At 41.5% G+C, this 20372-nt stretch overlaps 7 protein-coding genes across 9 annotated transcripts in view; 3 read left to right on the plus strand and 4 right to left on the minus strand.

Annotated features, from left to right (window-relative positions):
- The first annotated feature begins 13 nt into the window (after positions 1 to 13).
- On the plus strand, positions 14 to 3579 carry ppk19 (pickpocket 19). Its single transcript, XM_089473116.1, has 5 exons — positions 14 to 848; positions 916 to 1068; positions 1120 to 1249; positions 1311 to 1500; positions 1561 to 3579. The coding sequence occupies exons 1-5, from the start codon at positions 27 to 29 to the stop codon at positions 1808 to 1810; spliced, it is 1545 nt and encodes a 514-aa protein (XP_089329242.1). The 5' UTR covers positions 14 to 26; the 3' UTR covers positions 1811 to 3579.
- Positions 1806 to 3004, minus strand: Bub3 (mitotic checkpoint protein Bub3). Its single transcript, XM_018002641.2, has 2 exons — positions 2709 to 3004; positions 1806 to 2649 (listed from the first exon to the last, which is right to left on the minus strand). The coding sequence occupies exons 1-2, from the start codon at positions 2898 to 2900 to the stop codon at positions 1861 to 1863; spliced, it is 981 nt and encodes a 326-aa protein (XP_017858130.1). The 5' UTR covers positions 2901 to 3004; the 3' UTR covers positions 1806 to 1860.
- LOC108610533 (lysoplasmalogenase TMEM86A) lies at positions 3123 to 4762 on the minus strand. The gene is made up of 4 exons (XM_018002692.2): positions 4622 to 4762; positions 3903 to 4072; positions 3645 to 3835; positions 3123 to 3579 (listed from the first exon to the last, which is right to left on the minus strand). The coding sequence occupies exons 1-4, from the start codon at positions 4640 to 4642 to the stop codon at positions 3260 to 3262; spliced, it is 702 nt and encodes a 233-aa protein (XP_017858181.1). The 5' UTR covers positions 4643 to 4762; the 3' UTR covers positions 3123 to 3259.
- Positions 4763 to 5455: 693 nt separating this feature from the next.
- Positions 5456 to 8890, plus strand: Gycalpha99B (guanylate cyclase 1 soluble subunit alpha 2). Of its 2 annotated transcripts, none has more exons than XM_018002431.2 (5): positions 5456 to 5594; positions 6479 to 6784; positions 6845 to 7085; positions 7147 to 8492; positions 8554 to 8890. In XM_018002431.2, exons 2-5 carry the CDS (start codon positions 6543 to 6545, stop codon positions 8756 to 8758), a joined length of 2034 nt encoding a protein of 677 aa, XP_017857920.1. In that variant the 5' UTR covers positions 5456 to 5594; positions 6479 to 6542; the 3' UTR covers positions 8759 to 8890. The 2 variants fall into 2 exon arrangements, with proteins under 2 accessions (XP_017857920.1, XP_017857927.1); XM_018002438.2 differs by having other exon boundaries at positions 5495 to 5633.
- On the minus strand, positions 8866 to 9561 carry Obp99c (Odorant-binding protein 99c). The gene is made up of 2 exons (XM_018002758.2): positions 9407 to 9561; positions 8866 to 9327 (listed from the first exon to the last, which is right to left on the minus strand). The coding sequence occupies exons 1-2, from the start codon at positions 9446 to 9448 to the stop codon at positions 8914 to 8916; spliced, it is 456 nt and encodes a 151-aa protein (XP_017858247.1). The 5' UTR covers positions 9449 to 9561; the 3' UTR covers positions 8866 to 8913.
- Positions 9562 to 9995: 434 nt separating this feature from the next.
- alpha-Man-Ib (alpha-Mannosidase class I b) lies at positions 9996 to 14122 on the plus strand. Its single transcript, XM_018000736.2, has 6 exons — positions 9996 to 10941; positions 11128 to 11421; positions 11750 to 12197; positions 12258 to 12598; positions 12661 to 12848; positions 12909 to 14122. Exons 1-6 carry the CDS (start codon positions 10831 to 10833, stop codon positions 13555 to 13557), a joined length of 2031 nt encoding a protein of 676 aa, XP_017856225.1. The 5' UTR covers positions 9996 to 10830; the 3' UTR covers positions 13558 to 14122.
- A 113-nt stretch (positions 14123 to 14235) lies between these two features.
- The window catches only part of Bicra (BRD4 interacting chromatin remodeling complex associated protein), a 52794-nt gene continuing 46657 nt past the window's right edge, over positions 14236 to 20372 (minus strand). For both annotated transcript variants that reach the window (XM_018005620.2, XM_089472930.1), the window contains 3 exons: positions 20225 to 20323; positions 20017 to 20155; positions 14236 to 19952 (listed from right to left, as the gene is read on the minus strand). In XM_018005620.2, the coding sequence (XP_017861109.1) occupies positions 17421 to 19952; positions 20017 to 20155; positions 20225 to 20323 (2770 nt within the window). In that variant the 3' untranslated portion in view covers positions 14236 to 17420. The remainder of the gene's footprint in view (positions 19953 to 20016; positions 20156 to 20224; positions 20324 to 20372) is intronic.

Here is a 20372-nt window from a genome sequence, read left to right on the forward strand (position 1 = left end):
GCTTCACAGGTCTCGGCTCATTGACCATGTTGCTGTACACAAAGGAGCTCGTGGCGCCGCGTGCCAAGCTCACCCAGGGTCTGCAGAGATTCCGGACGCAGCAGCTGCGGCAAAAGTATGAGAAGATGCTGCGCAGAGAGTTTGCCCACTCGACGATCCATGGCATTCAGAATGTCATTGAGGAGAAGCATGCTTGCGCTCGCTACTTTTGGCTTCTTGTCGTGCTGACAGCTACGATGGGATTGTTGGTCATCTTCTCCCTGTTGAAGCATCAGCATAGTGCACAGCAGCTGGTCAGCGTGGTGGAGACGACACAGTTTCCTGTTTATAATATTCAATTTCCGTCGGTTGCTATTTGTCCCTTCAATCATGTTAACTGGCTGCGCGCCTCAACGGCTGAACACCGCTTCCTGCCCAGGAATGCTGACTCATACACGCGTGAGTCCTTTCACCAGCTACTCATTCAAATGGAGCAGCTCAACTTTGGTAAGTTTCAAACACTCGGCGCGCTATCCAAGCGAAATCTCACTGCGCTGGCGAACGTGAGCCTCATCAAGCTGGCCAGTTATTTGGCCTACCGCTGCGATGAGCTCTTCGAGCCGGACTCCTGTTTCTTCGATGAAACCAAATACGAATGTTGTCAGCTGTTTGTGCCGGAGTACACTGAGAAAGGCGTCTGCTTGGTTTTTAACTCGTTGATATCCGAAGAATCGCGCAAAAAGAAGCTGGTCAGTGAGTTTTATCCCTTCAAGATAAGCACAGCCGGCGAGGGCTCTGGCCTCCAGTTTATGCTGCACCTCAATGATACCTTCTTGCGCGCTGGCACCCAGGTGCCCTTTTCTATGAATGTAGGTGGATACATCGAGTCTTTATAACTTGGCTGATGAATATTACTGAGCAAATCTTGTCTTTTAGCTAATGATCAAGGAGTCCAATCAATGGTCAAACAACATGAACTACCATCTCTATGAAAACACTGAAAACTTTGTGTCAATAGATCCGATGGTCATCCAAACGTCCAAGAACACGAAGTTAATGGATCCGGTCAAGCGACGGTGCTACTTTGAGGTAGGTGCACAAATTTCTGCTAACTAACATCGGCTAACCTAATTATATCAGCACGAGCGACATCCCTACTACCCGTATAAGGATCTACCCTACAGTCGCACCAATTGCATTTTCACTTGCTTACAGTGGGCTCTGATTGATGCTTGTAATTGCTCCATGCCTCTGTACTTGCCAGATATAGGTAAGCACAAAAACTGGAGTAGATGTCACGCCATTGATAACCAATTCCATTTCTCTCCAAGACGATACCAGGGAGTGCACTGTGCTGGACTTTGCATGCCTTCATCGCCACACGGATGTCGTTGGGTATGTGAAAACCATTGACCAGGATAAATATATTAAGGACCCACGACGGGGTCTGGTCTGCCCCTGCCTAGACAGTTGCAACACTCAACTATACCAGACGTATCTGAATGTGCGTCGCTTTGATTAGTAAGTCATAATTTACCGTTCAGCTTCTTCAGCCTTATGCTGTGCCTTCTTCCACTCCAGCTTCAATGCGACAAATACCACAATCTCAAAACGAATCAGGGCAGAGATCTATTATGGCCAGCGGGTTTTGATGAAGATTGAAACCAAGCTAAAGTACAATTTTGTCGACTGGGTCGCTGCCTTTGGTGGCGTCCTAGGTCTTTATGTGGGTGCATCGACCCTGAGCTTTGTCGAACTGGGCTACATAGTATCTCGGCTTTTGTGGTCTCTGCTCAAGGATGCGTATGCTCAAATAACTTCAAAACTATAATCGATAAGCATTTAATCAGTTGATCAAGAGTTAATTACAAATACTTATGGCTATTTCTGTTTTGTTTCTTGGTCAGTCGGGTAGCGTATATAAATGGCCGGATTAGGCACTGTATCAGGCGTCTTTGTGAATTGATCCAAGTATGAGCAGCCAATGGCAAGGGCGCTGCCATCGGCACTGAAGTTAAGTGATGATATAGATGTGTCATACTCGTGGAACTGGCATAGACGCTTCTTGTTGAAGCCATCCCAAATGTTAACGATGCAATCGGATCCGCCGGTGGCGAACGTGTGATAAACATTGTGAAAACTAACCGCATTAACTGGATAGATTTGCTCAATATTATTATCTCTGTTGCGATGGCATTTGAATGCAAATTTTCGACGTTGCACCTCAGGATCGTGGTCGAGGTATTCAACAGCCACACGACCCTCAATAGAGGACATGACATAACCTTCCTTATTAGGGAATAAACGAATACAGCGCGTTTGATACTTCAATGATGACTCGCGCTTCATAATATAGCTATCCGTTTTACGCAAATCCCATATTAAAACCTTACGATCGGATGTGGCCACCACAATCTTTTCATCAATTACAGACATGGAGTAAACCTTGCCGTTATTCTGTTCAAAGCAGCCAACACAGCGCTTTTCGCGCATGTCCCAGAGTTTGACTGTCTTATCCCAGCTGCCGGTCAAGATGCCATTGACATACTCCGCATGCTCCACACAGCGAATGGGGTCATCGTGAGAACCCACCAGAGTTTCAGCTTGAGTATTCACATCGTACATCCGAAGTTGATTGTCCAGGCCACCACTCACCACATGTACAATATTCTGTCAAAAGTGTAATTAGTTACGGTTCCACTCATAATGAATAAGTGTATGAAACAAACCATGAACGCACAATCCAAGATAGGAGCATCCTGTACAAATTTTTGGCGCATTGAGTTTGCCGCCACATCGTAGAAGCGAAGCGTTCCGTCCCAAGATGATGCTGCCATATACTGGTTGGATTTGGAACCAAATTTGACAGCCGAGATAAGGTCCTCGGGGGGATTGTTTAACTTAAACTCCGACGGACCCATTTTCTGTGATTAAAATAATATATTAACAAATAACAAGTACGATTCCAAGCCGCTAGAGTCAAGCGGTAATGAAAATGACCAGAAAATGTCAACATAAACGCGTGCAATGGTCACCCTAGCGTTCATTTCATCACATGCAGCTCTGTTTGTGTTGCGCTACATGGCTCTGACTGCTATAAAACCGTAGTGTATGCAAACAAAAGAAGTCCGTTGTGTTTGAAATTGATTTAAAATGTTTGATATTTATTTTTAACAAATAATTGGTATCACAACTAAATAGCTTTAACAACTACTCTAATATTTTGGAAGTACATATTTTGGTGGTTGCGTTTAAAAGATTAATTGAGCAATTGACAACATTATTTGTCTTTGTTCTTACATGGCGGCAACAGTCCGTCATCGGAAGTGCTCAACGCAATGGCAAACTGAGCAGCATAATAGGTGATCATGATTTGCAGTCGTGGCGAGGGCAGCTCTACACTCAAGAACATGGTAACTGCAATCAGTGCATCCGATATCACAAACAGGACAGCGCCAAAGGCACAGAAGCTGGCCAAATAGCTCTTCGTATCAAAAGCTCGTGCCAGGGCACGCCACAACATGGTGATAATCAGGACACAATAGATGGGTACACCAATCACGAGTATATCATCCAAGTATTTGCGCACAAAAACAACAACTGCAATGCAGACAAAGAATAAATTAATTATAATTAACAATTTACTTTAAGAAATAAATACTCACAAACAATAACCGGCACATAAAGACAGACTCCGATGATCCACTTAAGCGGATGCCAACCGAATGCGCTTATGTAGAAAATGTGCGCCACGCCAAAGGAAACCATTCCGAAGGGAAACAGATTAACATTGAGTAAAGCATCGCCGCCGCATGAAAACACTAAGCCAAGCAGAATTAATTGTGAGCGGCGAAATCTAAAAAAAAGTTGGATATAATTTAAGTAAAAAGCGCTTAATGAAAACAAGATGAGAAAAAGCTTACTGCTTGTTAAGCGAAAATCCCTTGATCAAAACATAAAACACCAATGCCACTATGGGCAAGCATTTGAGCACAGTTGTCCATAGTTCACCCTCTGGATCTTTGCGCACCAGCGAAAAATAAAGCACCAAACTAATAAAAAATGGTGCTAGCTGCAAGGCTTGAACTGTGGCCTTAAAGATAAGTAGTCAAACAAAAAATTCGAAATGATTAGCTGTAATCCAAAAATATAGAAAAGGCGATAATATTCCCACAATCGGTCGCATTATTATAGGTGATTAGATTAATAAGTTAGCAACTTCTGCAAAGAAACGTGCGTATAATTAATTTGCATAATATGTGAGAAACGTGATAAGAAACTTTTACTTTTCATCAGTGAGCTTTTCATAGAAAGAGGGTGAGAAAATTGAGAAAAGCAATAGAGAGCAGACTATGAGAGATGAAGTGAGCAAGGTCAAGGACAAAAGCTCTGTATATACATTTTTGCAGTTAGATAAAGCATCCACAATGTAATGCAAGCCCACTCCCACACACACACGGACGCACTGACAGTCATATCGTAATCAAAAGAAATACAAAATAATTCAAAGGCAAACAAAGCAATGCAAATCCAACTGCAGATCACATTTCTGTATATGTAATTCTATACATACATATGTGTGCATATACACTGAAAACCAGAATTAAATTTTAAATTAAGATTAACTGCATGAAACACTTACGAACTGCATTATATGTCCCATAATTGGAGCTCTGGCTGTATGTCAAATTTCTGAGTAGTCACTTAAATAGGTACTATTGCAAATATTAGAGCAAGCTGCCGTTTCGCACGATGGAACTATTAAGCCTCCCCCTAATTAAACCAAACAAAAACTGTCCACTCGTCACGGTAGAACACGTTGCGCACTTTTGACCAACGTCAATATACTGAATCAATTCGTATAATTTTCCCGTTGCCGTTTGCTGGACGCTACACTGGCACCGACTTTGATTGCGTTCACCCGCCGCTCCCAGTGTGTGCGAATATTGAGAGTGCGAGCGGTGAGAGCCGGCAGGCCACGTGCAGCATAAGCAGCATTCTGCCAGATACACAAACAACTGCGGCCAAGCTACTTGTATTTGTTGGTTTCACCTCAAAAGCACGGCAACAAAAGAATAACAGAGAGAGAAAAAGAGAGACAGAGATAGAGAGAGTGAGGAATGAGAGTAGGGCAGAGAGTTAGCACACTCAGTAGGCAGAGAAGAGCAGAGTTATATGGGCTTTTTACTCACGCAACAGGTTAATTAGTTGAATTGTACGCTACAGCGCTCGGTACATAGGACGCTCTTAAACCTTTGCCAACGGTAAACTTCACGCTTAGAGAAAGCCATGCGTATAGTCGCTCAACTCATATCAAACTGTGGTAGCGCACGCAAGTTTTCTCTCTCCCTCTCTCTCTAACTGCCCTACTGATAGGAATGCCAAAACAATGCAACAATCTCTGCACACTTTCACTGCAAGACAGAAGCTTAAAGCTCCAGCAAATGCTAATGTAAGCTTTTTCTGTGTCGTTGATGCCAACCGAAGCTTATTCCATTTTAAGTTGTGGCATTTTTCAGGCGTGCGAAAAAACTCTAAGGGTATTGCGGGAATTTTTAATTAAATTCTTATACGCCTATACAGAGATTTAAATTGAAGTGAAAATTGCATAAAAGGTATTATTAATCAAGTAAAACTTGCCAATCAAGCAGCAGGTAAGAGACAAATGAAATATGTCTGATGTCCGAGTCCTTGCCCAGTGCTGAAAAAATTGTGTATCCATTATGAAAAGGTATCCGCTTATTTAGCACGGGCACTTCGATGTATTGTATATTTTGGACACTAAAAGTATACTTTAAATCGGACGATTCAGTTGAATCAATACATTTAATTTATATATTATTGTTATTTTAATTTTATATCTACATCCTTTTTTATGTATTTCACCTTGAAAATGTTGTATTATAACAGCTATAAATGCTGGTCGGACCAAGTTATTTTGGTTTTACATAGAAAGGTAGTACCTATGCTTGCTGCCAAAGGAAAAAAGCTCAGGACTGTTAAATGTGGGGGGCGGCACAGAAATGAAAGCTGACCACCCGCTCATAAGTCGCAAAAGTATTACATTACTGAAATTGCATTATGCTAATGGGTTTCTCTTTAAGAAAAGTAAGTGCGAACCTTGGCACATGCTCAGTGCACACACAATCGACCTCCCGGAACGTGGACGAGAAAACAACTGAGTGAAGGAGAATCCAGCAGCCACTCAAGACTGGCGAGAGGGCAACAGGGGGCGTCATTTTATAGGCCAGTGGGTGGGTGGCACACAATAAAACGCAACAACAGGCGGACGACTGCATATACGTACATAAGTGCCCGTTGAACTTGAGCCACGTTTTGCATATCATTCAACGTTGACATCACAATCCGAGAATATAAATATGTACATCTACTGATATCGATCTTAATTAACTTTTCTGTGCGATGACATTTCGTAGTGACCTACTTTTAATAATATTAATTAAACTGGTTCAAATCGAACCATTAATACTCCAAATAGGTTTGGCCAATAGCGCTCAATTCATCATAGCCAGGGCGAATTTTCAATAGTAGTCGCACGCAATATGGCGTGTCCTTTCTTTCGTCGCGCCGACTCGCTGGCGCGCCAGCCATCGGTCACTGTTGAGCCGGGCGCTCATTGGAATTTGGAGGACGAAGATCTGTCGCTAGCTGGCGATGCGTTGACCTTGACCCATCTGCAGATGGCCATACAGCTGCTGACAGCACCGTCGAACGAGGATCTCAATTCGGCCGTCACCTCGCTGGTGGCCAAGTACCGACAGAGTTGGCCAAACATTCATAAGCTGTGAGTTCCAAAAGATTACGCAGCTGGGCATCCACGTTTATATAAGCCATTGATTCACAGTAAACTGGATCCGAAGTTCTTCAAAAACTGCAGCAACTATGATTATTTGGCGGACATACAAGAGTTGCTTTTAAAGATGGATGAGGCCAGCGCCAGCGAAATCCTTGTCCTACTTGGCGAGGAGCTGATCACGTGCTGCTGCACTGGCATCATCGAACGAGCTTTCCGTTGTCTGGGCACCGACCTTCAAGAGTTTTTGGGCTCGCTGGATGGTGTTTACGATGTTTTAAAATTGCAAGAGGTTAGTAAATTGTAATAAGATACGTTTAAAATTATACAAGCTTACTGCTCTCCTTGCACAGGACGATGTCACCGATACGGGCTTTGTGTGTGCGGGCGATGGTGAGTTGATCTTCACCTCGGAACGTCCGGTAATAGCTTGGCTATTGCTCGGCTCCCTCAAGGCACTTACTCGCATGCTATATAAGGTGGATGTCAACATTAAAATTGAGCCGGTGGAGGGTGATGCGCGTCGATATCGCTATTTATTCTCTTTGGTCAAGGACAACTCTCAGACTTTGCAAATGGAGCGACCTGAGGAGCCCAAAAAATTGCTTGAGAAGGTGCCACGCAGTAACTCGGCCAACGCATCTGATCTGCAAATGAACTCGTCAAGCTTCTGTAAGATGTTCCCCTGGCACTTCATCATGAACGAACAGCTTGAGTTGGTGCAGCTCGGGCGAGGATTCAGCAAGCTCTATAAGCCATATCTTGCGGATTTTGGCTGCCAGGCTACCACATACTTCGATTTTAAGCGTCCCAAAGGCTTGACCATGAAATTTCGAGACATTGTGCGGCGTACCTACACGCCTTTTCTAATCGGGCTAAACAGCCCGCCGGGAGTATCCGATTTTCCTGCTATCGGCTTGGAGATTAAGGGCCAAATGGTACACTGCCCGGAATCAAATTCATTGCTATTTATTGGTTCGCCCTTCTTGGACGGCTTGGATGGGCTGACCTGCAATGGGCTCTTCATCTCAGACATTCCATTGCACGATGCCACACGCGAGGTAATCTTAGTAGGCGAGCAAGCACGTGCTCAGGATGGCCTACGTCGTCGCATGGATAAGCTAAAGAGCAGTATTGAAGAGGCTAACTCGGCGGTAACTAAGGAGCGCAAGAAGAACGTCAGCCTCCTGCACCTAATCTTTCCGGCTGAGATCGCCGAGAAATTGTGGCTGGGCTCTTCGATTGATGCCAAGACCTATCCGGATGTGACCATACTCTTCAGCGACATTGTTGGCTTCACCAGCATTTGCTCCCGGGCCACGCCATTCATGGTCATCAGCATGCTAGAGCGCTTGTACAAGGACTTTGATGAATTCTGCGACTTTTTTGACGTGTACAAGGTGGAGACAATTGGAGATGCTTATTGTGTGGCAAGCGGATTGCATCGGGCCTCTATCTACGATGCCCACAAGGTGGCCTGGATGGCGCTGAAGATGCTCGGTGCTTGCTCCAAGCACATCACACACGATGGAGAGCAAATCAAAATGCGCATCGGCCTGCACACTGGCACAGTGCTGGCGGGCGTTGTCGGTCGCAAAATGCCAAGGTACTGTCTGTTCGGGCACAACGTGACCATTGCCAACAAGTTTGAGTCGAGCAGCGAGGCACTGAAGATCAACGTTAGCCCAACAACAAAAAAGTAAGTTGTTGTTGTGAATTAGTTTGATGAGTTCATTGACTATATAACAATATTCGTTTAGTTGGCTAACCAAGCACGAGGGATTCGACTTCGATCTGCAACCGCGCGATCCCTCCTTCTTGCCAAAGGAGTTTCCCAATTCAAATGGCAATGGAACCTGCTATTTCCTGGAGAGCTTCCGCAATCCGGCCCTGGACAGCAATCTGCCGCTGGAAGAGCACATTAATGCAGCTATGAAGACCATAACTGAGGGCGGCGATGCCTAAGCATCTTATAGAATCACTTGCTCAGTAGCCACTTAAAACTAGTTCAATGCACATGTAGTCTAATTTTGTTGCCCCATTGTGTAGCCTTTACAGAAAATTCAATAAACTTATCGTCAAAGCGTTTGCCTTCAAGCACAACGGACAATTTATTGAGCTTAAGCCTTTGCAGCTGCCTCAGCCTGCTTGGCCTTAATGTAGGCCCTGACCCTCTCGCCGATCTTGCTGGCCATCATGCACTTGTGACCGCGGAAAGCCCAAACGTCTGCTGGGCTTTTCTCAGGATTGCTGTCGATGCAGCCCTGGGCAATTTGCAGTGCCTCCTCCTCGGTGAGGTCCATCTTAAACTGCTTAGCCAGTCGATCCGCGTGGTAACCTTCGTGTGTACAGAAGATATCCAGCTTGGTGGCAGTGCATAGCAGATATTGGCGCACCTCGGGCTCGTCAGGGAATTCAGTTTGCTTCAGCTTGTTGATCTGCTCAACGGACAGGGGATGCGCCTTAAGGCATTCACCGCGTATCTCCTTGATCTCATTTGCAGTTTTGGGAACCCAATCTCCATTAGCATAACCCTGTTTTATTTATTTATTTTTGTATTTATAATTAATCAAACTGTTTTAAAAATGGAAACTAATGTCACTTATTACAGACCAATGTGCACAGCGCCAGGCATACGATCAAATACTTGAACATCTTGAATACTTTCGAGTCGCAGTAGAAAATTGAAACTAAATGGTCAAAGACTGCGGAGACTATATATATAGCTATCTCTCGTCGTAGCCCATAGTCCAGCTTCTATGTTCAACGGCATGAAATGTGTCAAAAGTTCAGCGATAAGCAATACAGCTAGACCGTAACTACATATGTATATTTGTCACAACATGTGAAAGCATTTGAATATACTATTATTTATTTGCATTTCCAGTAGGTGATAAGTTCGTTTCTGACTCGCAATCAGAAATCGAGCTATGTATCCCCAATAATCAAATATTACAAACTGACCTCGCCCTTCGCTTCTTATCAACCCCACTGAGGTGGTTGTATGTTTGTATAAATATATATTTTATATATATATATATATATATATATATATATATATATATATATATATATATATATATATATATATATATATATATATATATATATATATATATTTGGTTTTGTTGTCAAACAACTGGTAGTTTTAATCTAATCAGATCTTTATATAATTCAACATAATTGAAAAACAAATACGACATTCCACCTATATTATTAAATTAATAATTATTTATAGTTTTATTGTGTACTGGAAAGCATAAATTTCCTGCTCGTTTCATACAATCGTTTTACAATTTTAAATATTCCGCCGAAGTGGCGATTTATTTATTTACCAAATGCATTTTTAGTTTGATATCGCTGTAGAATCGATACTTACCAGCTACAATCGACATCTCACCCACATTTATCATCCGGCAACCGTTACAATTCTTGAAAGAGAATGGTAGATGAAAATAGTCGATGCACAACAGCTGTACATTAACAGCTCTGTTATCGTTGGCTTAAATGTTATTTGAAAAAAATGTTTAAGTTAGCATCATTGATACAGATAATTCGGTGCGCTAATATTAAATTTACTCCATTGTGATTAATACTCTGATTCAAATTTTCAAATCGCTACCATATTTTGTAGGTGGGTATCGAGACTTTTTTAAATAAAGCAGCGCTTGCAGCTAATAACATTTCCGCAAATGTTAATGTTTTTGGGTGACCCCAGCTGTGGTTAATTTTAGTGTTGGGTAGATTCTCAATAGTACCAAAATAAGAAACTATTGGCAGTAAAAACCCGAGGAAATGAAAATTGTTATCAAATATACATTTCGCTAGCTGATATCCAAATGCTAGCAATGTGTAGAAATCATTGTTAGTGTTGGTTTCATAGTCGAGTTTACAAAAGGTATAAATGTGGTCGCAACTTATGCCCATCGATTTTTTCTCTTCGAAGTGATTGCGAGTGGGAATAGTTTTTGTCTCGCACTTGAAAATCTTATAATAAATTTGCATTCGATCGAACGGGAATAAAAATCCACGCGAACATGACAAACACCGACCACGTTGCCCTCACTCTATCGTCGACATCCGTGACGAGCCTATCAGGCGGAGCTGCCGGCGATGAAAGTAATATATCCCGAAGGAGTTTCCGTCGGGTAAGTCTGGCCTCAATTTTCTACGGTTAGCAACAAATTAGATCAGCAACAGACATAACAGAAACACTGGAATAATCATTGCATTAGCATTGATTAACATATATATATGTATGCTAATCATTTACTAACTCAAGCTTACGTGTCTCATGCTGGTTTGTGGTTTTTATTTGTGACTTGTAATTGCAGTCATGGAATCAGTTACCCAGATGTCAACGTAATCTCATCATAATGGCCGTCACAGCATTTATATTTACTGCTCTACTATTTTTGCCGGGCGATCAGCTAATTAACATAAAGGATGTGCGCCTGAAACCAGGAGCGGCGCCTTTCCATATACGGCGCGAAAATACGCTACAGAATCCGCATCATCATCCGAATGTTGATAAGGATAACGAGCTACCCGACGATATTTCGGCAGCTGTCGCATCCCCAATGACTGATGAGAACCGCCTAACTAAAGCGAAGCCGGCCGAAGAAAAGGTAAAAAATTATACTGTGTTATCAATTAACCAAATCAGTTCTCAAAAGCCCCATCAACATCAGAGTCGTTATCAGTTGAATAGTAGTCCAATACCAAGACAGACCAGTATATGTCTAATTATACTGTGGTATCAATTAACCAATTCAGTTCATTAATGGCCAATCGTCTTCAGAGCCGTATTATCAGTAATAAATATCAGTAAATAAACCTGTACATATCAGGGGCGCGGCTCACTTAAAATACCATTCAGGTTTCTACTTGGCAGCTGATAACAATGACACTACCATTATATACATTTACAATTAATAATACATATATCTATCACAGTTGGATGGCAGTAAATTTGCTGAAAACGTTGATAAGCTACCGGAAACTGTGGTTGTTGGCAATGAAAATGGGATAATCGACATAGTCAACAATGTGGATCAGCCCATCGAACAGCCCTTGGAAAATACTATCAATGACCCCTCGAGTTTACGTGCAGAAGTGGAGGAGGCTATTCGCAATCCATTCAAAGTTTCCCATGTCAGCATTGAGTCTCATCTTCAGAGTATAAGCGGACAGTTAGCAAAACCCCAGCATTTTCATGGCGCTACCAATGAGCGGCAGTCTGCAGTTGTGGCAGCCTTTAAGCACTCCTGGGCTGGTTATAAGACTTATGCCTGGGGTCACGACAATCTGAAACCCGTTTCCCAAACTGCACACGAATGGTTTGGTTTAGGACTGTCAATCGTTGATTCTCTGGACACAATGTATATCATGGGCCTAGAAGATGGTAAGCATTCAATAAGTTTTGTTTTTTAATACATTTCTAAAAACAATTCTGCTTCAACAGAGTTTAACGAGGCACGCAATTGGGTCAAAGATGCTTTGCATTTCCATACAAATCGCGACGTGAATCTCTTCGAGGTAACCATACGTGTTCTGGGCGGTTTGCTGTCCGCTTACCATTTGAGCGGCGATAGGATGTTTTTGGTTAAAGCCACTGAGCTTGGCAATCGCTTATTGCCCAGTTTTCTTTCGCCGTCGGGCATTCCATATTCGGATGTGAATCTGGGCGAAAGATCTGCACATTCGCCAAAATGGTCTCCGGATAGTTCAACCAGCGAAGTAACGACTATACAGTTGGAATTCCGTGATCTGAGTCGCTCTACAAATATTTCTATCTATGAACGGGTAGGTTCTAGTCATTTTGTTAACTGTTTAATCTATTAATGTTCGTATTGTCGGTGTTATAGGTGGTAAACGTAGTAAATGAAAAAGTACACGCACTAGATAAAAGTCACGGCCTGGTGCCAATATTTATCAATGCCAACACGGGCACATTTAGAAATTATGCGACAATCTCATTGGGTGCACGTGGCGACTCGTACTATGAGTACTTACTCAAGCAATGGCTGCAAACGGGTCGCAAGGATAACGACAAGTAAGTCAACAACAGCTATAAACAATAAATAGAGTCCTATAATCAACTCGTGCTTTTTAGTCTTATTTTGGACTACATGCAAGCGATAGACGGCGTATTCACGCAATTGATGCGACGCACACCACGCGAACACTGGGTATATATAGGAGAGCTAATTAATGGTCATGACTTTAAGCCCAAAATGGATCATTTGACATGCTATTTGCCTGGAACTTTATTGCTTGGCCACCAGAATGGCATGCCCGAATCGCATCTACTGCTCGCTAAGGATTTGCTGGACACGTGTTATCAAACCTATGTCAGACAGCCTACTCAATTGGCAGCTGAGATATCATACTTTGCGCTGACCGACAAGGAAGAGAATGATATATATGTGAAGTCGAATGATGCGCACAACTTGCTGCGACCCGAGTTCATAGAAAGCTTGTATTACTTTTATGCACTAACCGGGAACCGCACATATCAGGATATGGGCTGGGTCATTTTCCAGGCATTCGAAAAGCATTCAAAAGTAGCTGCCGGCTACACATCACTGGGCAATGTGAAAAACACTTTGAATACTCGAATGCGCGATCTCATGGAAAGCTTTTGGTTGAGCGAGACTTTGAAATATTTCTATTTGCTATTTAGTGACAATTGCAGGGAAATAGACCTCGACAAGTGGGTCTTCAACTCGGAGGGTCATCCGTTGCCCGTGTACCAGAACTAATTGTAATTAGGCGAACGAATTGATTCATCTAAGGTACCAACTAAGGTAGTAAATAGGGTTTGATAAATATCGGAAAATATGGAAGTTTTGGCAGTACCCTTTTAGTCGTAGCGTAGCGCAAATGCCAAATATTATGCCAAGGTTAGGATGAAAAAATGTATTAAAGAACTTGGCTAAAAAAAAAAAATATATAATAATAATAAGTTAATCAATTGCATAAAACCCAGGAACATGTCAATGATTTGTTTAATAGTACTGATTTAGAATTTTATTATTATTATAATTTTTATTTATTTATTTCCATATTATAAGCATGGAACATACGTTATATCAAAAATTCTGGTGCACCAACTGCCGAAATGTTGATAAATATAATTATTAATAATGTCGCATAATATTTATAGCATATAGTAATATATAATTGGTAGGTACTTAGTACAAGTGTATGTAATCCGCGATATGATATTTAAGTTGCAAAGACAATTCAATCTCTGCATTATTTAGAAAACTTTAAATATCCTGTTATTTTTTTTTTAAATAAACAAACAAAATAATACAATGCAAACTTCATATTGACTTTACTTACTTTTATATTGCTGAAAGTAATCTAAAAATGTCGGGAATGAAAGACGATGATTTAAAATTTTCCGAATTTGTTTTTATTCTTATGAATACGTATTTTTCAATTTTTTATTTTTCTTTTTTTTTTTTTTTTTTTTTTTTTTTGCGTACGATTTGCACTTGCACCCAACAATATGCATTAAATTTGATTGCATTTCTGTGTGGGTTTTGGTTTATTTTGTAAAGTTTGTTTCCTGTTTCAATTCGGATTGATGTTATTTGTTGCGTTTTTAATACGATTATGTACTTAATGTTTATGACGACTATGAATGGATGGGCTTAATAAACTATGAAATATTAAACTTGTATGCTTTTCTTTTTTAAGTTGATGCTGTAATTAAAACTCACAATGTTGCATTAAAAATCTTTGCTTTCTTATTACTTTTCGTTTCTCATTAAATTACATTTAGACACATTTAGCTGAACAATTTATTATACGATATTGTTTTTTGTTTTATTCTCTTTTTTTTTTTAATTTTATTTATATTTTTTATTTTTGGTTTTTTAGGGAGAGAGGTTCTGTTGAAGCCGATTTGGAGTAACTGCTTAGTTTAGAATACAAATTGAAACAATGGGTATTTAAGTTGTAAATGATACCATATAATTAATAAGTTGAATTGAAGTGGGCTCCTAGCGAGTGATAAGTTCTGTTTGCATTTGTTTCCATCGGCAGCTATATATATATATATATATATATACATGTACATATACATATATATGTCGAATGCAATTTTCCTTGACTAACTTAACTTTTAGCTATTACATATAAATTTTTACACAATTATTTCATTATTTGTCTTTGTATAACAACTAGAAAGTGTTGCGTGCGCATCGGCTTTATAAATCAATACAGAGAAAAGAGCTGGAGTGATTTGGGATCTAAGCCAATTAAACGCTATATAGTAATACATACATACAAAGGAATGGTACCGGTACCATTCGAAAATTTACTTAAGAGCTAATTGTTTAGTCACATCCCATACCATTAATTAGTATATTGTTGTTGATCTCATTCATTTGTTGTAGTCGGTTGCTGTTGTGGCTTTATTTTTTTTTAATAGTAGTTGTTGATGTTGCTTTTATTGTAATTGGTATGGATTAATACGTGATGCGGACGACTGATCATTTGAGTCGAACATTTTCAGTATAGTTGTGTGAATCTTATGCGCGGCTTCCTAGCATTTACAATATTTGGATTAAGTTCGCAGTTGTGGTTTCTTACGGATTATGGATTCAATTATCTTCTGTTCTAAGTTATATTACATGCTAATCAGACATCGATATTTAAAACGTGGCACAAATCACAAATCAGATTTGTGTCAAGATCAAGATCAAGATACAATGATACGATTCATTTAATATATGTTTTTTGTTTTCTCTTTTCTTTTCTTTTCTTTTCTTCTTTTTTTCATTTTTGTTGATTTGTTATTGCATTGATGTACAATATACACACAACTCTATGTATTCATAAGTATATAATTAATTATTTATAAATGTTTTAAACTAAATTTGCTAAAATTGTGGATTTATTCTTTTGAACTGCGTTTGGTTTGCTTCGTCGTTTGTCGTTTTGTCATTTGTCGGAGTCGTTTGACTCGTGGAACTCCCTAAGACATTCATATATGCTTTGCTGATGTCACCCGTAGTCAAAGCCGAGTTGGCTAAGAGCTTTCTAATTAAAATTGAGCACATTATTTATTCGAATTATTTATGCATGCATGCGAAGATTATTCTCAGTGCGTTTCGGTTGGTTAGCTCTGAAGCAGAAAGACGTTAAGCGTATTTCAAATGATAATAATTTAAATTGCTTAAATTGAATTTGTTTTAAATTAATTTTATTATATCTTACGTATTTTCGCATGCCTTTCTCTTTACACATTTATACACTAAGAGCAAATCCTTTGATTAAAAACTGCAATTGTTGAAACTGGCGCATGCATTACACAAATATATATATGTATATGTATATATATATATATATATATTTATGCTTAATAATAAATAATTTAATATATATTTATTTATTATGTATACATATATTTGTAATGTATATTGAATTTTTGTTGTTGAATTTTCCTTCTCGTTCCACTTATCGATTCAACAGAATTGGCAACATTGTTACAATTGTTTAGCGTAAATCTAATTACGAATTTCGAATGCTCTTCCTGCTACATTACTTAACTGTGAATTATACAACCAATTCTCGTCATTTGTCACTTTTTCATACTTTTGCAAGTTGTTTTCTTTTCTGGAAATGTTTTATGCTTAGTTACAGTTACGATCACTGACCCGTTCCCATTAATTGAATATGAACGAAACGTATTTTTAATATAGATTTAAAGCCATAATATCGAACTCTTCCTATCAGATTAGATCACATTGTTTGAAATGCTTTCTTCTTTCACAATTCCCAAAGTCTAGTCGATTCTGTCGGACAATTTAACAGCGTTCCATGAGAAACAATCGTGCGTCTGCAAGCGTATTCAATCTTCGGCATGCCAAAGTCATTTTTGTTAGTTCCTTGCTTACATTCTTTCTTAGCTTGGTTTACGTTTCATTGCGTTCGTTCGTTCGTAGTAAAGATATAATTTTAATAAATTGTCTAGGCATATTCACTTATTTATTGTATCTATATCATTTGTATTACATTAGAATTCATTCAGTGTACTTCTCTGAGAAGCATTTCATGCTATTCGTCGTTTTGTTTTCAATTCTCCGCGTTAATTGCTTTTGACTATTGACTTTTAAGGACCGGCTGTCCCATAAGAATGCTCTTGATTGGATGACTACAAATTTATACAAATTTATAAATAATTACCAGACTGCTTTGTCATTTATCTTGTAGCTTTAAATATTGTACAAACACATTGGACTAAAAACGAAAACAAGAATAATTACAATTTACGCTACATTCTCAACTTAGATCTAAAATAAACAAATAAATTGTACAGAGCAAGGTGCAAAAATTTGGCAACTGTTGCCGAATGTATTCAGCACATTGGACAACAACTAAAATGAACAAATAACATGCAATAGGGGGCTTAATGTACAATCAATGTGTTGTTGTTCTTGTGGTTGTTGTTCTTGTGGTTGTTGTGTTGCCTTGGGCAGCTTTACAAGGTGGTGGCGTTAAATTCCAATATAAGACTGTTTGCTAGTGTTGCCGTTGCCGCCGACTGCAGCTCAGCTGCTGTGATTTGCGACACATCAGATCCAGTTGTTGTGACTGCTTGCAGCCCAAGTCAAGAGGTCATAATCGACTTGACGGCCTCATCCAGGCCAGCGGCCACACAGCTAAAGTCATTCAGTTGCGAATGATGCTGTGACTGCGGCTGCGATATGCCATGGTGGTGTTGCGCATGATGCTGCAGATGCGGCTGCTGACCCAGATGATTCTGCAGTAGCTGCTGCTGTTGTTGCTGCTGCTGTTGTTGTTGGTGATGGTGATGATGATGATGATCTAGCAACAGATTGCCGCTAGCATCAGGAACAGCATTCACAGTTGGTCCAGCACCGCCGCTGATTAGACAATCACCCATGTCCTCGCCCAGCTGGCGGCGCCGGTTGTTCACCTGCTCCTGTTGGCAGCTGGGCAAGTTTGCCGCTTGCCGTTGATCGTCTAGTATACTGTCGCCCAAGAAGGAGCCCAACGAGAACTGCAGCGAATCGCCGCTGTTCTGCAGATTCAGTATGCTATCAATCGCACTGGCCACATGCCGGCTGATGTCATCATCATATTCGCCTGTCACCACTGACGCACCGCCCATGTGGTTCACGTGCATTTGCGTCTGCTGAGGCTGCTGTAGCTGCTGCTGCATATTGTGCTGGTAGTGCGGGTGCTGCTGCTGTTGTTGCTGTTGCTGTTGTTGCTGCTGCTGCTGTTGCGGATCCAACATGCTCGCGAAAGCCTGATGATTGGCAAAGCTGTGTTGCTGCTGCTGTTGTTGCTGCTGCTGCTGCTGCTGCTGCTCCATCAGCAGTTGTGAAAAGGCAGCGGGACCATTAGTGGTCACGCTATCTACACCCATGCCATCATGCAAAGCCAACATGTCCGCATCCAGCATGCCATGCTGTGGCACCTGCACATGCTGCTGCGAGGACATGGGCGACGAGGACGTCGATGATGCTGTGCACAATCGCTTGCTGCTATTCTCATCCTCCAAGTCACTGCTGGAGCCCATCAGCTGGCCGTTCCAATGGCGTTTGCGTGATTCACCATTCACCAGCATATTGTGCGTCTGGCCATCGACTGTGCTGGTGCTGCTCGACATATAGTCGGTGTAGTGGGCTTCCATGCTCTGCATCCAGCGCGGATTGTTGTTGCAGTTGAGCTCGATATGGTGCTGCTGTTGTTGTGCTTGCTGTTGTGGCTGCTGCTGCTGCTGGTGACCGTATGCCTGCTGCTGTTGCTGCTGATCACTGCTGTAGCCAGCGTTGAAACTCTCGTCGGGCCCCCAAATGCTCATTTTGTTCTTGTGGTTCGCTGCTGGCGATTTCGAATCACCAAATATCTCATCCAAATTGGATTCAATGTCGTGTGCATCGCTGCTGTTCTTCACATCCAAATGCACTGGCGACTCGCCGAACATGGCCTCCAAGCGCGTCTCCACAGACTTTTGCACATCCGAGTCGCTGTTGAAGAACTCGCTAATGGCCGGATGATGATTGGGTTGATCCGCTTGCATGGCCAGCGGTTGTTGGCGCTGTTGGCTGCAAGAGCTGCCGATGGGCACGCTGTTGTTGTTGTTGCCAGCATTGCTGCTGTTGCCGCCAACATCACCGGCACAACTGCTGCTACTGCTATTGCTGCTGGTATTGCTGTTACTCTGATTGCTCTTGTCAATGCAGCCGTTCGGAAACAGATCGGACAGATGATTTCCATTATTGAGCATGTTGCTGGCATTGTTATCATAGAGATGTTGCTGCGACAAGTGTTGCTGATGAGTAGCATGTTGCAGTGGGGCATGTTGTGTATGCTGTGGCTGCAGCGGCTCATTGCTCATCAGGTTAAGCTCTTTTTGCAGGCAGTACCAACCGTCCTCGTGATCCTCTTGGGCTAGATTGTTATTCTTAACATGTTGCTGCTGTAACTGCTGTTGTTGGTGCTGTTGCTGCTGCTGCTGTTGTTGATGCTGCTGCTGTTGTTGTTGCTGCTGCTCTTGTTGTTGCTGTTGTTGTCTCTCCTCCTGCAACTCATAACAGTTCTCAACATTCTTTGCAGTATCCGACTGCAATTTTTGCTCCACTTTCTTCATGATAAAACTGGGCGTCAGCTCAGATTCGATATCAAAGTTATCGTAGTCCTTTTTGATACGCTGAGCGTTATCCTTGGAACTATTGTGCTGCTCCTTTTTAACTGTCTCCTCCAACGATCCGTTGGTCAGGCCGCTAGCCTCGGACTGACAGAGCCACTCGCCATTCTCTTCTCGCTTGACCTGTTGCTGCTGTGTCTGTTGCGGCGGCTTGTATACCTTGTTCACATCCGCACTATTCTTGAGCAGATCGAACTTGTCCACAACCCCTTCTGCTGTCTGTGCTGCTGATTCGGAGACCTTATCCGTTGGCTCTAATTTGATTTCCTCCTTCACTTTGGTGTCCACTTGCGACTCACTGTCAGCCGTGGCCTCAGAGCTCTGCTCCTCTTTGAGTTGCTGTTGTAGTTGCTGTTTCTCCAGCAGTTCCTTCTCAGCAGTGCGTATATCACTGATCTCGCCCTTCAAATCGTCTATCATTAGCTGCTGCACTTGCAGAAGTTCCGAGGTGCGATGAGGTAACTGAAACAAATTATAGAAACATATTATAGATCTATTTTCTATTGATATTTAGTAGATTACTTACGGTTGACTCCTGCAATAGAATCTCCTGGAATTTTCCATTCAACTGACGGAACTTATCACGAAAGCCCAACGCAGCTGCTTCGAATTCTTCATCCTCATCGGAGTTTAACTCCACATCATTCTCATGCATGCAATGATATCTGAGCAAGACCAAAAGAAAACACAAGGTTAATCCAGCTGCGTCGACAGCAACTGTTGCAGCAACTTACCTGATTAGCCGCTTGACCGCTTCGTCCTTGGTGCGAAACGGCTTCACATAGTCCGGCTTCAGGCAACTCTCCTGATCCACCTCCAATTGGCGCACGAACCTGTGAATGAAATATCCATTAGTATATAAATCCAATGTGGCCTAAACGA

This window comes from Drosophila arizonae, chromosome 2 (assembly GCF_054131065.1).
Source record: "Drosophila arizonae isolate 15081-1271.41 chromosome 2, UAZ_ARI_1.0, whole genome shotgun sequence".
NCBI lineage: Eukaryota > Metazoa > Arthropoda > Insecta > Diptera > Drosophilidae > Drosophila > Drosophila arizonae.